This window comes from Lissotriton vulgaris, chromosome 3_1 (genome assembly GCF_964263255.1).
Source record: "Lissotriton vulgaris chromosome 3_1, aLisVul1.2, whole genome shotgun sequence".
Classification (NCBI taxonomy): domain Eukaryota; kingdom Metazoa; phylum Chordata; class Amphibia; order Caudata; family Salamandridae; genus Lissotriton; species Lissotriton vulgaris.
In genome coordinates this window covers 1247018727-1247036045 of record NC_141689.1, presented here as the reverse complement: position 1 = coordinate 1247036045, position 17319 = coordinate 1247018727, and the positions used below count along the sequence as shown (strand labels likewise).

Below are 17319 nucleotides of genomic sequence, written 5' to 3'. Positions count from 1 at the left end.
AGCAGCGAGAGAGGTCTGGCGAGGATCCTGGGGTCTCCGGAGCGAAGGGAGGACCTGGGGAGGATCGCCTTCAAGAGCAGCAGAGGGGAGACTGTAAAGACCACAGTGAGTACACTCGCCACGCAGGACTAGTTTGCTGCTGACAGCGTGCCGAGGTCTAGAGAGGACATGGCCTACATGATTTATGGCACGTTTACACCGCAGCGAGCCGCGTTGGAACAGTCTGTGTGGCTGGAGCTCCGTGGATACACCCTTGAGATAATAGAACAGAAGTGGACTGACTTGGTGGCGAAAGAGCATTGACTCTTGTAAGATCGATTCGGGGGCTGGGCCCTGACCACGACACCTAGAGCACTACCAAAACTGCACGTTAAGCCACCAGATCGGAAGCCAGGTAAGGTGGTGGGAATGAGACTTCGGCCTAGCATACAGCGGCCCTCCCCTCCTAGACCAGACACGTGAGAGTCAGGGATATAAAGGCCACATCCATAGTCATTGAGTGAACCCCGCAACCTGCGCCTATAGCAGACAAAGGGAGGCGAGAGGTGTCCCCAGAGGTGCCCCCAGCCATGGGAGCAGGCAGACCAAAGAAGGACAGATTGGTCAAAGACATGCTCCGAAAAATGTCCACCTATTCAGGGGCCCTCGACGGAGACTGAGGGGGGGGTGGAGATGTGGAGGGGACCAGTCAGTTCCTCAAGATATTTTAACCTGCGTCCATGTTTACCAGTTGAAGGAACGGATCTATCGCGCGGCTAGAGACGCCCCCACCTCCATTTATAAAGATCAGAAACCTACTTTCTACCAAGACCTGGCTGCCTCAACCCTTCTGAAAAGAAAGGTGTTTTGACCCATCACCACACACCTACGATCTATTGGAGTGGCACACTCGTGGGGTCGACCATTCAGACTGATTTTCTCTCATAATGGTGAACTTAGCCAACTTCGATCGGTTGCTCAGGACAGCAAGCTCCTGTGCACTGCGGACCCTACAGAAGAGGAGACACCGTCAAGTAAGCAAACCAGGAATAGGAGAAGCGGCCACGGATGGAATCGGATCAAATCCCCTTCTAGCTCACTGAAACCGGACTCAGGCACCATTCCCAAAGAGCAGCAAGCAATCTTGGAGTCCCTCACCGGGGGAACATCAGGCGACGGACACTCAGATTAATAAGAGGTAACAAGCGAACTCTGTGCATCCACCTCTGCTTGTTTCACACATTGATGCCTGGCCACGGACACCACTTCCAACTCCCCTTTCCCCGCCAAGAGCCGGGACACAGGCCTCGGACAATACACATTCCACGAAGTTGGATTTTTGTCCTTTGAGACTTTATTGCAGAGGTTTCTTTGTTGGGGTTCTTTACTTTTACTTTTTTAAATTCGGTTTCTCTCCTGGGTCATGGACCCTTATTGTCCTGCTTGAAGCAGTTGTCACCCGCGATAGGAATGCACCGGACGTCCTGGGGGGTGCTAGATGGGAACACACGAGGGACCACCAGTTCACTCCGCAGGACCTTTTAGGGTTCTACAGGTGCACTAGATGAGATTAAAATCCTTACCCTGAATGTGAAGGGTCTAAATGGCCCGATTAAAAGGAGGGCCATCCTGTCCTATCTAGAACATTCGGCAGCACAAATTTGCTTATTACAAGAAACACACCTCCTAGTTAAAGACACCCCTCGACTTAGATCGCGGGCATTATCTCAACAATATTTCTCCTCACACACTACCAAAACGGCAAGTATGGCTATTCTTTTCTTGCGCTCTTTCAGGGGCAAAGTGGAGGCAAAGCAGGCAGAGATAAAGGGAAGGCTCCTAGCTCTCATGATCACTGTTAACGAATGTGACTACACACTTGGCTCCATATATGCGCCCAATAAGGTTGAAGAGGCATTCTTAAGAAGGGCGGTGATGGATCTTGCTGCCTCTCCTGACAGATTGCTCCTACTAGGCGGTGACATTAATCTAGAGTTGGAAAGCCATCTAGATCGCTCTGCACAGCGTCATGGGGTGACTGGGGCCCTAACACAAGCAGGCGGGAGTGGGTGCAGGATCTAGGTTCAGTGGATATGTGGCGTTCCATGTAGCCCAACTATCAAGACTACACCTTTTATTCACATGCTCACAAAACGTATGCTAGGATTGACTATGTTATTGCTTTGCACACTCTACTTTTCCATACGCAAACTTCAGACATCGAGCCGCGATCACACCCCGACCACGCGATGCTGACCCTCATGCTCAACACCCCCCCCCCCCCGAAAGACCATTGTTCACTTGGCGATTGCACGATACCCTGTTGCATTGCCATAAAGGAATTCCTTACATTCAACGATACACCTGATACTTCCATCATCCCATTATGGGAAACACTTAAGATATGCGCCAGAGGGGAACTCATAGCTATCTCCGCCGCTGACAATAGAATTAGGAAGGAAAGCTGAAGGGATCTCACTGGTCAGGTACAAGAATTAGAACGCATTTATAAGCGGACTAGAGCCCCACTGGTGTGGTGACAGATGGAGGCAGTCCGCCAACAGCTCGCGGGCATTGACTTAGATACAGCAGAATATGCTGCACTCAGGTTGCGTCACTCTTTTTATGTGGGGGTAATCGGTGCGGCGCCTCTTGACCAAAAAAACTGCGGGCACAATGCTAGTTGACTGCAGTTCACACGGTATGTGATGAGGCTGGTAATGAGTGTACAAAAGATAGTGCTATAACCCGGGTGTTTCGGGATTTCTATGCCAAACTTTACCTGCACAACAATTAACAGAGCAGGACTCACTCCCTTACATACAAGGAGCTAACGTCCCAAGGCTTACCCCATAGCAGGCGACTAGTCTAGACTATCCCATCCGAATTAAGGAGGTGATCTCGGCCATATCTCACCTCAAATTGCATACATCTCCTGGCCAGGGTGGCTTCTCTAATATCTTTTACAAGACCATCTGCACATCTCTGGCCCCCATCCTCACTACATTATTTAATGCAATAAGGGACACAGGGGCCATACCTCCCACAATGCTTGGAGCTTCAGTTGTAGTACTTCCGAAACCAGGAAAGGATGTTATGTTCTGTGCCTCCTGTAGACCAATATCCCTCTTAATAGACCCTGACCAGTCCAGTTTTGTAGGTACCAGAGAGTGTACTGACTATATTTTCCAAAATACAAGGGAACCCAAAATGTAGATAAGGACCTTGGGGGACAGTTTTATATTAGAACAATGGTCCTTAAACAAAACAAAGTGGATAGGAAAAATATAGACTAGAATCAGTGCTATATTGTGAGTGTCCAGCCGGACATTCAATTTAATGAATCAATAATGTCAAAAACACAAATAAGAGCACCTCAATATAGTGGGACACAGTCCTGCATCCTACACGAACACATGACAAGTACATTAAGACAAAAAAATTTCAGGCAAGACAAAGGTAGCTTGTGGAATATTAAGCAGAATTGTAGCAAGCTTAGAAAAACAGTCAATGCACTTCTTTTATCACATTGGATTAATGTGCATACTGTTTACATTAGTCGACGCCGTTTCGATCCTTTCAAAACAATAGTAGGATCATCACCAGGACAGTTAAGATACAAGCCTGAATTGTAAAAGTGCCTTGGATTTACGTGCTGGAACACATTAGGCGCGCGGTGGCTCGGAACGAGCTGAAGGAGCCGCATAGTGGATGGATCTTAACAATAACTGGCGAGAATCTGCTGGCGTTTTGGGATATGTAAAGTGGGACACAGCATCCATCCCATATTTGGAGATCCAACTTACAAAATCTACCCAGAACACAGCAGCCTATAAACGGCTTCTATTCCAGGTGCGTGGAAAGCTGGGCAGATGGGGACCCTTTGGTTTCTCCTGGTTGGGAAGAGTGGCAGCGATCAAAATGAACATCTTACCCAAAATCCTATACATCGTTCAAACTCTCCCCGTAGAGCCCCCTCCCAGAATTCATAAACAAATGCAGAAGGAGATCAGTTTGTTCGTCTGGGCTAACAAGAAACCTAGAATGAGTAGGGAGCAGAGTTATAGGCCGCCTAGAGAGGGGGGGGGGGGGTACCGAATCTGACCCGCTACTTCCGGGCCACCCAGTTGCGTGTCCTTTTGGAGTGGTCGTGTAGCGAGACGGAGAAACACTGGCTCTTCATGGAAATGGCGCTTGCGGGTCCGGCTCTGTGGGGGTCCCCTTTTTACGCAAATCATAGCGCCCAGAAGGCATATATAACTCTCCATTCATTCGCACGACTCTGAGAGCACGGGATTCCACGGCGGTCGAGTACGACGTAACCTCATTTCTGTCACCCCTTACCCCCATTACTGGGAATGAGGAATTCTCCCCCGGGTGTTCCATCACTGGGAGAACCGGGGTTGTCAGTCCATTGGACATATGTTCGATGCAGAGGGCCCTCTGACGTTTTGAAGATCTCAGATCTGCATTTGCTCTGCCAGAGACTGAACGGTACAGTTTCCACCAAGTGAGACACTGGGTGATATACCCTCAGGTGCCCAGAGAAGGTTAACACCATACGAGAAGTGGCTTATCACAAAGACAACCAATGCACACCTTATCACTGAACTCTATCATATGCTGCGGCATCCAGTACAGGCGGCCTCTACGCCAGGGCAACGAAGGTGGGAGATCGAATTGGGTCGAACACTTTCACAGTAAGAATGGGGGGAATTCTATTGTTGTGCGCGGCACACAGCACGAACGTCTCTAGGATCGAAACTGCGACTAAAATAGTAACCTACTGGTACCTTACCTCACCAAGACTACATAGATACAATCCCAACCACCACTCACACTTCTGGAGACAGTGTGGAGAGGAGGGCACCCTAACTCACTTATTGTGGTGGTGTGCACGACTCTCTGAGGATTGGGAACAAGTCCTATCAGATATTGATAATAATTTTAATACGCAAATCCCACGCTTCCAAGCATATATTCTTTTATGCTTACCTAACGAGCTTACCCTCGCAGAGGCAGGCAGGTGGGATTGGCGCCGTGAGCAGCACTCCAGAACATACTGGCCCACTGGGGCACCAACAGGATTCCAACCCACGAAGCCTGGTTGGATAGGTTATGGACTGTGTTAGACATGGAGCGCATTACACTCACGCTACAGGGTGAGGGGGCCTCGTTTGCAGACTACTGGCGCCCATTCTTATCTATACTTGGTACAGAGATGAGGGAACTAACCTGCCCTAAGTATCTGCGAGTGCTGAGACTTGTAGAAACCACACAAGCACCCTCCATCTGCCGCCCCGGACACAGAGAAGCCACAAACTACCAACTGAGCCTCTAAAATAGGCAGGCCAGTGCGAAGGATTGGAGGAGGGAGTGCCGACACGTAACAGAATAGGACCCAGGAGAATTTTTCCTTTTCACTACTTCTTTCCTTTTGATTTTTATTTCGCCTGTCTTTTTGTAAAATGTATTTTGTAATTTCGTTAAAGGCCATGCATTGTCTCATTGCTACTTCTGCTCTGTTATCAACTGCACTGTTTGATTATGATAACTTCAATAAAAATGATTTAAGCCTAAAAGGTGCCTGCCTATCCAGGGTTCATGCACGCAATGACCCAGACTGTCCTTATGTGCCCTAGTGCTCTGACAATGCAGCTGAAAAGTAGACTACAACTCATACATGCCTGATATATGTCTGTCAGGATTGCTGCCACAGCTCACATCTCTTGACTATCACAGTATACTGGTATGACTCATATAATTCCTCTCAACACTCACGAACAAACAAACGTCTTGTACCCTGTCTTTTAACCATATAATATGCTGTTGGTATAAGCAAGCTGCAGCTGGTGTTCCCCGGTTTGTTTGAAAAGGCTTTACAGCTTTTACAAACTTTTTACCATGCATATGCAAGGTCGGTTTCAGGGGTCACGGAAACATCGAGAAAATCCACCAAAATAAGCATCAAGCAACCGTCATAGATTACCTCAATGTGAACCTTCCGGTAGACAGCCCTCAACAAATTAATTCCCTGCACCTGTTCCTTGCTATAAGCAATTAGAATGCAACCTTTGTGAACATTCTAAAACACCTTCTGGAAGACAGCCTCATCAAATAAATCATCTGACCTGTTCCTTGATAGAAGCAATTAAAACGCAACCTTTGCGAACATTCTTAAACACCTTTTAGAAGTCAGCCTCATCAAGTTAATTAGATCCAATTGCAGACAGACTAATTTAAGAAGTGGATCTAGGGCAAGAGGATGTTATACAAAGGAAAAGAGATGTAGTTTAAAAAAAGAAAATAAATACATCAACGTTCCATTCAAGCACCAGAAGAGTTTGACTTTCTTTCTAATAGAAATGGTGCAAGTCAATTGCCTGTCTCCTGGTTGCGGACTCTCCTCATAAGTAGTTCAAGTTCAAGTTCAAAACAACTTTATTTCGATTCATAACGAATCATAAAAAGCACATAGACATGAAATACATAATTAAGGGGTGCAGTTACATCGGGTTGCAGTCGCTGTTAAAATAGAGCAATTAAAATATTTACAAAGTTTTTAAAAAAGCAGCAATTTTTCAATAATTCCATAGGGTGTTGTCAAGACTGTTAAATTATCTATTTCCAGAACATTTTTTAAGGCGGAAAGCAGCTACCAGGAAGTTAGCGACACTAAACATAGTTAGTGGTGAGTCTAACTTTTTTAAGTAAAATAGGGCAGGCTTGATTTGGACGAACCCCTTGTTCTTAAGCAATGGAACAATATACTTTTTCCTGGGCAGATCATATATACCACAGAAGAACATAAAATGAGCAGTGTCCTGCAGAGAAAAACCGTCACATTTGCAGGCCGCTAAGTCCTCTGGCTTGGCCCATACCTTCGAGTCATTTAACAGAAAGTGAATCTGGTTAAGTCTTAGTTTGGTTAATAACCAGCGATGTAATGGAATAGACACTACTGTTAAATAAGGTTCAATGGCCGGTGTAGTTTTGGAAATATAGTGCTCCCTCACAGTGGGTTTCGCAAGCTCACAGCTCTCCCGCTCCATTTCTCTCACTTTGAAAAAAGTCGCTTTGAACCATTCCAGGTCATTCTTAACGATGCAGTCTGGTTTATGGAAGAGATCTGGGTGGCCCAGGGAAGTTAGTGTTTTTTTAATATATGCTAGCCACGGGATATTTTTCATATTGTCCAGAAGTAGGCAGTCTCTCATAATTGTGTGGTTCAGTGTTAAGTTGGAGTTCAGCCATGTTTTTAACCACATCAAGATAGGGGATTGTTTGATGATGTCACTGATGTACCCCTGGCCTAGTTCCATATGGACAGAGAAAGTGGCTGTAGATTGAGGTAATCCTAGAAGCATACGTAAAAATCTGTTTTCTTCCATCTGTATTGCTTCTATATTGTTCGAATAACCCCAGATGGAAGCCCCGTACCTTACTACTGAGATTGATTTCGCTCTGTAGAGTGCCAGCATTGCTTCCGTGGGCTTACCACCCAGACGTTTTGAGAAGCCGACAATGGCGGCTGCTGTTCTTTTCATGGCGTTGGTTTTGACGGATATTTGAGGTGCCCACGTACCCTTATCGTCGTATACTACCCCCAGGTAGGTAAAAGTTCTCACATTGGAAATAGGAGTATTAGCACAGTAGAAAGTCTTCAAGTCCCTATTTTTTCTGCCGCCTACAGCCATGACATGGGACTTGTCTGTGTTGATTTTTAAATCAAGGGAGGTCATAAAGGCATCGAAGGATGTCAATAGTCTTTGTAGCCCAAGAGGAGTACGTGCCACGAGCACCGCGTCGTCCGCGTAAAGGAGGACCGGGGTGGACAGTCCGCCAAAACGCGGGACGTCGAGTGTTGCCAGCTCCAGTGTGGATTCAAGGTGGTTAATATAGAGTGTAAATAACATTGGGGCGAGGATACACCCCTGTCGCACCCCTCTGGTAGACTTGAATCCAGCTGTGCATGTTCCTTCCTGCGTCATCCTGATGGACGCTTCTAGGTCCCGATGAGCCTCAGCCAGAAAATGAACCAAGGTAGGGTCCATCCCCAGTTCCAAGAGGATGTCCCACAGCCTGGACCTATTCACTAGGTCGAAGGCTGTGGACAGGTCCATGAACCCTAGGTAGATTGATCCGCTGGATGCCACTGTGTATTTGCCTAGGATCAGATGTAAGTTGAGGCACTGGTCCTCCGTCCCTCATCCCTTTCGAAACCCGTATTGGGCATTTGATAAGATGTTATTGCTGGCAGCCCACTCGTCGATCCTTGCCAGTATCACTTTCCCCAGGATTTTGAAAGACGAGTCGATAAGTGAGATGGGGCGGTAGCACCTCGGGTCTCCCCTCTGGCCTTTCTTGAAGATTGGAATGATGGTGGCATGTGACCAGGAGACAGGCAAGCTATGTTTCATGGCGGCATTGAAGACGTTGGTCAAGATGTTTGCCCAGAAAGAGACATTGGCGTTGAACATGTCGGCTGGAACGCCATCTGGGCCTGGCGCTTTCTTCCCTACTGTGTTGGTTATGGCCTTTTCAACTTCTTCCATATTAAAGGAGAGTGCTGGCTTGGGGGAGTTAGATTTGAGGATAGTAGGTGTTTCGCATATTTGGTCACTCCCATAGATGATTTTGAAATGAGCTAACCAGTCCTCCTCACTGATGTTGGCCTCTAGGATATCATTAGCTTCTCCAGAAAACAGGGGATTGTTTATAATGGCCCAGAAGCTGGTACTGTCTCTTAAAGTGGCTTTTTCCATTAGTGAGGCCCAGGCATCCTTTTTAAGAGCTTCTTTGCGTTCATGAATGATATTATAGTATTCTTTTCTTAGTCTGGCAACTTCCCCTCTGTCCCTAGGTGATTTTTTTGATTCATTCAGGAGGCAAGTGTGTGCTTTCGAGCAGGCTTTGTTAAACCAGCCCTTGGTCGGTCGAGTCTTCTTCCTGGATTTAACTGTAAGTTCATCAGAAATTAAAGCACACAAGGTATCAAAGGCGGTGATTACATCCTCCCCCTGTTTAGAATTGTCTTGGCAGATATCTAATTCATTGCGGGCTTTGCTGCTTAGAGTGTTGAAGAACTCAGTTGGAACTACTTTGGACCACTTCAGCCTTCTTCCTTGGTCCGTGGGCCGCACAGCCAGCTCGGGCATTTTGGTTGTTCCCTCCTTGAGTAGGCCCGCAGAGCTGGCAAGCTCAAGGATGACTGGGTTGTGATCACTGAACGCAGCCACAACTGCGTTGTAAAAGAAGACCCAACTTAATAATCCAGGGGAAACAAAGATGTAGTCAATAATGGATTCGGAGTCTCTAGCACTGTAAGTCATGACCCTTTCACTGTAGGCATTGAACCCCGGTTCGTAAAGGTCCACATTTGCTAGGAGGTTTTCTAGTGCCAGTCCTTTAGGGTTGTGTTCAAAGTGTTGGTAGTCGCCTGAGGTAGGGCAGTCAGTGTCTTCAATGTGGCAGGAAAGCCTACAAAGATGAGTGTTAAAATCCCCCATAATTATAATGTGCAACAAAGTGGTTTGACGTTCTTTAAAATTAATCAAAAAAGACTGTAGAGAACAGAGATGCTCAGTGGAGTGTCCGTCTGCTACAGAGTTATAAAAATTAATAAGGATGTATTTGTGACCATTGGCTAAGCTGATCTCTAGACACAAGAAGTTGGGGGAGTTAGTGGTTATTTGTTTAACAGTTCCCGCCAGTTGGACAGTAATCAGGATCATAAGGCCCCCTTTGTCCCTTCCACAGGAGGATCTAGTAGCTGGGACACAGTAAGATGTAAACCCAGGAACCCAGAAATTGCTGTTGCAGTCCCAGGTTTCTTGCAGGGCTATGATGTCATGTTGGTTCAGAAGGTTCAGCCAAACACTGTCCTCCCTTTTTGAGCGAAGTCCGGCTATATTCCAGCTTATGAGTTTAGGCCTTCTGCTGGGAACTCCTAAAGGGGGACAGTTCCCTGTGGATTGTCTGAGCATAGGGGTATTGATGACTGGGCGTCAATTTTGTTCAACCGCCCGACCCAAGGGCGTGAATCTATTATGCAGGGTTATAGGGCTATTGAGGGACATTGGAGTGTATGTGACCGCCTTATGATTACTCAACCTATTAATCGTGGACCAGCTATAGTCTGGTTCTGGACGGATGTTAACGGGATGAGAGGGCAAGCTGGGTGTCCTATCGAATCCCCTGCCTTGGTCGTAACCCAAGTTCGAGATAGGGTGAGATTTAGGTTTGGGATAGAAAAAGCCCAAGGGTACGGCACGGGGCCCGGCAATTAAACCCTCTAGGGGTGAAGCATCCCAGAGTAGTCTGCGGGCCTCTCCCGGATTATTGAAGTTGATTATCAAGCAATCTCCCTCAGTTGTTTTGTTAGTTCGCCCGATCCAGCCCACCCGCCGAACAGAGATAATGGCATTAGAAACTTCATTGTCTCCTGAGCAGGTCGAATTTGCCCATGACTTAGCCCTGGCTAACAATTGGGGCGGTTGTTCATGTTCACCTGACTTAAGTGGGGGAACATTTACCAAGATAGCTACAAAAGGAGCAGCCTCGGGAGGTAAGTTAATAAAGGGTTGACGAACAGGTTTGGGTGGGCTAGGTAGATTCTGTTGACCTAAAGTAACAGGGGCAGCAGACTTATTTGTATCTCCTGTTAAATTAGGGATGACTATTGTGGTAGTTGCTGGTCCAGAGGGCAAGTTGGATGCAGCACTCCTGGCAACTGGGGAATCTTCCCTTGGTCTTTTACTGCCAAAGTTTGGTTGAGGACATTTAGTGCCTAGAACCGCCGGCGTATTTCCTTTAAAAACAAAAGTAGCTGGTTCGGCAGTTTTATGGCATACATTCAGGCGTTCACATTTCCTTAAGATGCCATTGACGCACTGATGTAAGACGTCTATGATATCTGAGGCTATTTTTGTGAGTGTGGGCTCTATCTTGTCAGTGATTACTTTTTCCACCATGTCTCTGATAGCCTTTTCAAGTGAGCCCACTGTGCCCTTTCCTCCCTTGAGATTCTGCGTATTCCTTTTTTTATACTGTCTTTTTGTCTGCTTTGTGCTTGATGTTCTGCGTGCTCGGGCTGAACTAGAGAGTTTCGGAGTAGCCCCATTAGGGTCAGCAGTAATAGGGTGGGGAGGTAACGCAGACTCCTTAGGCGGGGCAATAACGATTTTTGGTTCAAGGGGAACAGATGTGATGCCAGATTGTGGATGGCTTGTACTCTCCTTGCTATTCAGCGATGGTTCTAGCCCCAGTTTGCGTTCAGTTCTTGCAATTTCAGTAGTCAACTTCCCCACCTCCGAGGTCAAGAAAGAGAGAATGCTATTAGATTTCCTGGGGGCTTTATCCTTGGGTGTACCACCAGCTGTAGGGGAGGGTAGCTTTCTCTTACCCATTTTGAGCCTGAGTCCTGGAACCTGGGTCCTGGGCGTAAGGGGGGTGGCCCGTCCCGTCCCTCGTCGTCCCTAGACGGCCACAGACGGCCCGCCCTCTGTCCGCGACGCGGAGGAAGATGTTCCCTTTTGAGCGCCTCCTGGCGCTTTCCACAGGAAGAGGAAGCGGTGTGGATGCAGAGCAAGCTGGGAGCTGTAGTCCAGTCACAGCGTCAGGAACCCAGCGGCGCTGCGTGGTTGAGCCTGGCAGGTTGATGCAGCGTGCAGCATGCAGTGTAGCGCTATGACCCCTCCTGGAGCCGGTGTGCGCTAGCGATGTCCTCCTCATAAGTAAGAATTGTGACAAGGAAGACAGATGAAATAGTAATGGTATGGAACCCTTATTATTATGTCACTGCTACATTTGTCAATGCATGCTACAGTGTTAGTTCAGAATGAAGTATAGGCGTAGTTGGAAGAGATGAGTTAAAAATGACATGATTAAGCCAGTAGAAGCATCAAATTGGCTTTCACCTGTGGTTATCAACAAGAAGGCAGACTGCACACTGAGATTCTGTGGAGAACCGTGCTGCTTTAATCAGAGTGGGCATACCTTTGACAACTTAAGGCGCACATAACAAACACAACAAGATGATAGAATGGTTCAACCACTAACCCCCAGTCAAGAGATCTGGATTTAATCCATCGTTTTGTTTGCTCACTACGCCACCCCTGTTTGGACCCAGCTATATGCAAATGAGTCTTGACCCTGCTCCTCATGGGAACAGTCCAGCCCGACCTGCCAGGCCAGGTCCTTACTGGACCAGAAACAAACATGGAGGACTGGTTTCGGGGTATCATCCCGCATCAGCCAGGCTAGCTTGAAACCAATGGCACAGCTAGCAAGGGACCCATGTCTGGGCATACCCTTGGCCCCTAGGGTGAGCACAGCAAACGCAACAAGATGATGAACGGAGAGCTGACATTTTCCAACCACTCACTCCCAGTCAAGAGATCTGGGTTTAATGCATACATTTTTTCTGCTCACCACGCCACCCCTGTTTGGACCCAGCTGTATGCAAATCAGTATTGACCCTGCCCCTCATGGGAACAGTCCAGCCCGACCTGCCAATTCACCTATTGAATTCTAATACAGTTTAGTTGGCACTCTCTATCTTTGATATAATGTAAATTAGTATTTTCAATATTTCCTGTCCTTATGTAAAGATCTGCAGATAATAGTTTTTTGCTTTCATTAACAGGCCCACTTATTACCACAACTGTTGTTTCATTAAGAGCAAAAGACAAGGAAGAGCACTACACTTTCAACAGCAAGGACTGTGCAAGAAGTCATCCTGAAATGAGTAATTCCACAGGTAAGTGGAAATTATCTGATCTTAGATCCACAGCTCTCCCCATCGTAATCGTAATCTGATGAAGTGGGAAACAGGCACTCTATTATGGGTAAGAGGGTACATATTTAAAGTATCTTCTACTGCCAACTCTATTTCTGCCACTGCTGTGTAGGTTTTCTTTGGGGTTCTGCAATACTGCCCATTGTGTCCTAAGGACAGCAGGTCTTCTATTCCCATCTCTGTCAGATGATTGACTTGATTTGATTTATTTATGTATTTATTTATTTAGAATTTTTATATAAGACTTTATTCTTCCCGGAGGTAGTCCGTGTGCTTGACAATTAGCAAATAATATGAGACTCATGTCTCCAAGGTTTATTTAAACATAGTAAGCAACAAGTGAGTTAAAATATAAGAGATGTAGAAAGTTAGCAGTAGTGAGACAGTGGAAGAGGGTGAAGTAGTGAGTAAGAGGTAAGAGAGATATATGTTGGTCTTGGTCCGTGAGTGACTGGGGAGGGGGAGGCATGAGCTAAACAGTGAAATAGGAGCTGAATTAAGGTGTTTTCAGTTTTTGTTGTATAACACTGCATCTTAGTCTCTCAGGTAGACCCTTCCACAATAATTGAGCTGCCCTAGCAAAGGATTTTGTTGCAGCCCAGTGAGATTGAATCTATTTGATTAGAGACAAAGAACTTCTTTACTTGTGTGGTTTAAAAAGAACGGAGGCTTGTTGGATCCTTCTCATTTGTATTGCTCTAACCTGAAGGGTATACATTTGCTAACCAGATCTGTTCCAGTTGTTTCTCTTATCTATGAAGACATTACTTTGGGATTTGTACAACAAAAGACCCCTCCAGATTTTTGTACCTCTTTTTGAAATTGGTTTTAATGGTTGAGGGAGAATTAATCAGTGCAAAAGAAAGAAGGGAGCCCGGGTGTGTAACCAGATCACTGTAATAAAGGGGGGGGGCGAATGCCACTGTCGAGAGAGACCATCGCCTAACCTGCCTTGCCCGGAACCCAATAGTTTGAACTCTAAGGGAATCAGAGACCATCGTAGCGCAAAGCCCAAAAACCATGCTCAAAATGAGGCTGCTATCAACACCAATCCTCTGGTCTCGAATAGTGTTGGTCAGCGATGCCGCTCTAACTTTTTAATGCAGCCAGTCATTAATCTACCCCTAGCGTCTTGCCCGTATGTGGCGATTCTTTCTCATGTACCCCAATTGAGATTGGAAACAAGAGATTCCCAGGGGGAATCATTTAATAAGACCCTGAACTGGCAGGGCTGCCACAGAAATGTCCCCATACCCATGACTAGCCACATCTGGCTAACATGAAGGGTGATTTGGATTGTTGGGTGACCCAAGGATAGGCAAGGGGAATGTATCCTAGTAAATTTCAGATCACCACAGTCAGTACAGAAATTGATCCTTGGACATTCGGATTACCAGCAGGACAATAGCAAATTTTGCCCTATTGCCCCTGGGTTACTTCAATAGACCAAACATCCACCCAGGGGGAGAGGGAATGAGGGGGCAACAAGGGGCCGCAGAGATTCAACTTTGTTGAAAATAGTGTGTGATCCCAACGCACAACCGTTACAACGCTATGGCCTGATCTATTTCAAGTTGAAAAATATGTGTGTGGGTGCTTGGATTGTGTTGAGGATGTTTTATCATGTCAGGCTGTAAATGGAAATGCACCCCTGCCTGGGAGAGGGGCTGCCCTAACTTGTGATGTTGATATGGGGGATGGCGTTAGGGATGGTTTGGCCACACTTGACATTGTTGTTGGTAGGAGTGTGTGTATGACAGAAGAATGTTTTGTTAAAGGAAGAGAGAGCTAGTTGGGGCAGAAATTCTAACGGCGTTTGATGTCAAAAGGAAAACTTAGCAGTAGATTCACTTGTTTTGGCAGTGGATGACTCCTAACCCAAGTGCACAATTGTGTGTTTTATAGTCTCCGTGCTCACTGTTTGGACCTAAAATGGTTCAAATGGGTTTTGTTCTCATGAAAGTGTATGATACAAGCTCTGCAAGATGTTTGCCAGTACGGTGATGCTCTCGCAGTAGGAATGGTAGCCTGTGGTACTCGCAGACCCAGCCCTCAACTGCACGTTTCTTCTTTGTGACACCACCTCTTAGATGATGCTTTGAAGCTGCTGGCTTCAGGTTGTTGCTCAAATGTGATGTCGGTGACTGGAGACTAGTAATGAAGAGAAAGACCTTTATTTAAGAACAGCCTAAGTATGGTGTCCATCTTAGCCAGTCACAACCGAATTAGAATCACAGTTACACATCAAGATTCTGCAGCCAAGATGACAACAGGCTGGAATGTATTAAAGGGACAGGAAGAGTATGAGAGCACAGAATTGTTTCATGTGAAGAAAGCCTCTCCCTCTTGACAGCCATGTATACCAAGTGATGGGTGAGACTATCTCTCTCAGACAGGAGGCATCTTCCTTCTTTGTCTATTATCTGCCCTGGCCTAACCTCAGGAATCCTTCACCTTCAATAAACTTTCAGAAATTGATCGTCACAGTGAAGTGGATAAAAGAATTCCGGTCACTCCTGAGGTCTGGTGCTGTGCTACAGAATGCTGGTTTTGCAGTGGTGTCTGAAGAGGGCCCTCCACATTAACTAAAGGCCTTAAACTGCATCTGTCACCTACACTAAGTTAACTTGTGGCATACATTATTTTACCAATACTATGCCTATACTATTTAAAAAATAAAAATGTTTTATGATCACTTTCTGTGGCACTGTATGGCTACTTTGCATCTGTGCATCAATTCCTGTACTTGTCATCCCATTATTTGCTGAAGGAGCGGACAGAAGAAGGGGAGGGATAAGGGGAGAATGAAGAGGGAAGAGACCCTTTTGGTGTTTCTGGCAATTCAGCAAACACAAGATGATGGGCGGAGTGCTGAAACATTTCAACCACTAACCCCCAGTCAAGAGATCGGGTTTAATCCATCATTATTTTGCTCACCACCCCAACCCTGTTTGGACCCAGCTATATGAAAATCAGTCTTGACCCTGCTCCTCATGGGAACAGTCCAGCCCGACCTGCCAGGCCAGGTCCTCACTGGACCGGAAACAAGCATGCAGGACCGGTTTTGGGGAATCATCCTGCATCAGACAGGCTAACTTGAATCCAATGGCACAGCAAGCAAGGGACCCATATCTGGGCATACCCTTGGCCCCTAGGGCGAGCACCTCAAACACAACAAGATGATTGACGGAGTGCTGACATTTTTCAACCACTCACCCCCAGTCAAGAGATCTGGGTTTAATGCATCATTTTTTTCTGCTCACCACACCACCCCTGTTTGGACCCAGCTGTATGCAAATCAGTATTGACCCTGCTCCTCATGGGAACAGTCCAGCCCGAAGTGCCAATTCACCTATTGAGTTCTAATAGAGTTTAGTTGACACTTTCTTTCTTTGATATAATGTAAATTTAATATTGTCAATATTTCCTGTCATTGTGTAAAGATCTGCAGATAATAGTTTTTTTGCTTTCATTAACAGGCCCACTTGTTGCCACAACTGTTGTTTCATTAAGAGCTAAAGACAAGGAAGAGCACTACTCTTTCAACAGCAAGGACTGTGCAAGAAGCCATCCTGAAATGACTAATTTCACAGGTAAGTGGGAATCAACTTATCTTAGATCCACAGCTCTCCCCATCGTAATCGTAATTTAATAAAGTGGGAAACAGGCACTCTATTATGGGTAAGAGGGTACATATTTAAAGTATCTTCTACTGCCAACTCTATTTCTGCCACTGCTGTGTAGGTTTCCTTTGGGGTTCTGCAATACTGCCCATTGTGTTCTAAGGATAGCAGGACTTATATTCCCACCTCCGTCAGATGATTGACTTGATTTGATGTATTTAGTTATTTAGAATTTGTATATAAGACTTTATTCTTCCCGGAGGTTGTCAGTGTGCTTGACAATTAGCAAATAATATGAGAATGGTAGCGTTATTCCAGCTGGGAATGACGTCCTCAAATGCACTCAAAAAAGCAATTTCCTTTGAAGTTTGTACCTTTCAAATAAAGTTTTATTCAAAAATTCTTATTCATTGAATTGTTCATTTCTTTTCGCAGCTCATTGTTTATAACTTATAATACATAGCCCAATGCATTTCGGGCAATTTGCCCTTCTTCAGGGGCATCATTATTCTGTGGAAGGAAAATAAACACAACTATAACAGCTTCTTTAACATCTTAGAAAAAATTTTTAAAGCAATTTTAGGTTTCATGTAACTCCGTAAGAAACCTTATATCCCCTTTGAGTATCCGATGAAAAGCGTCAGAAAAGTGAAATCACAATCATACATGGTTGCCCAAATGGTGTAAACGACAATTCAATTCAAAAGAGCAATGACGTGCATACATGTTAAATAATAATGAAAACACAGTGATCCCTCATTTTTGTGAAAAAAACAATATAAGCTAATGGGAACAAGTTCGTACCTTGGTTATTAGTAACTTTCGTGGAAAGTTGAGAAAGATTCGTAAAGGCCTGTAAAAAACAGTATTGAATATGTAGCAAACAATTTAGTGAAAAACAGAGTAAAGTGTGAAAGT

General features: G+C 45.7%; 1 protein-coding gene across 1 annotated transcript in view; it reads left to right on the top strand.

The window, feature by feature from the left end:
- Positions 1–17319, top strand: part of LOC147727738 (uncharacterized) — a 158498-nt gene that overhangs the window by 77414 nt on the left and 63765 nt on the right. The window contains exons 3-4 of the mRNA XM_086961738.1: positions 12626–12739; positions 16258–16371. Of these exons, the coding sequence (XP_086817864.1) occupies positions 12626–12739; positions 16258–16371 (228 nt within the window). The remainder of the gene's footprint in view (positions 1–12625; positions 12740–16257; positions 16372–17319) is intronic.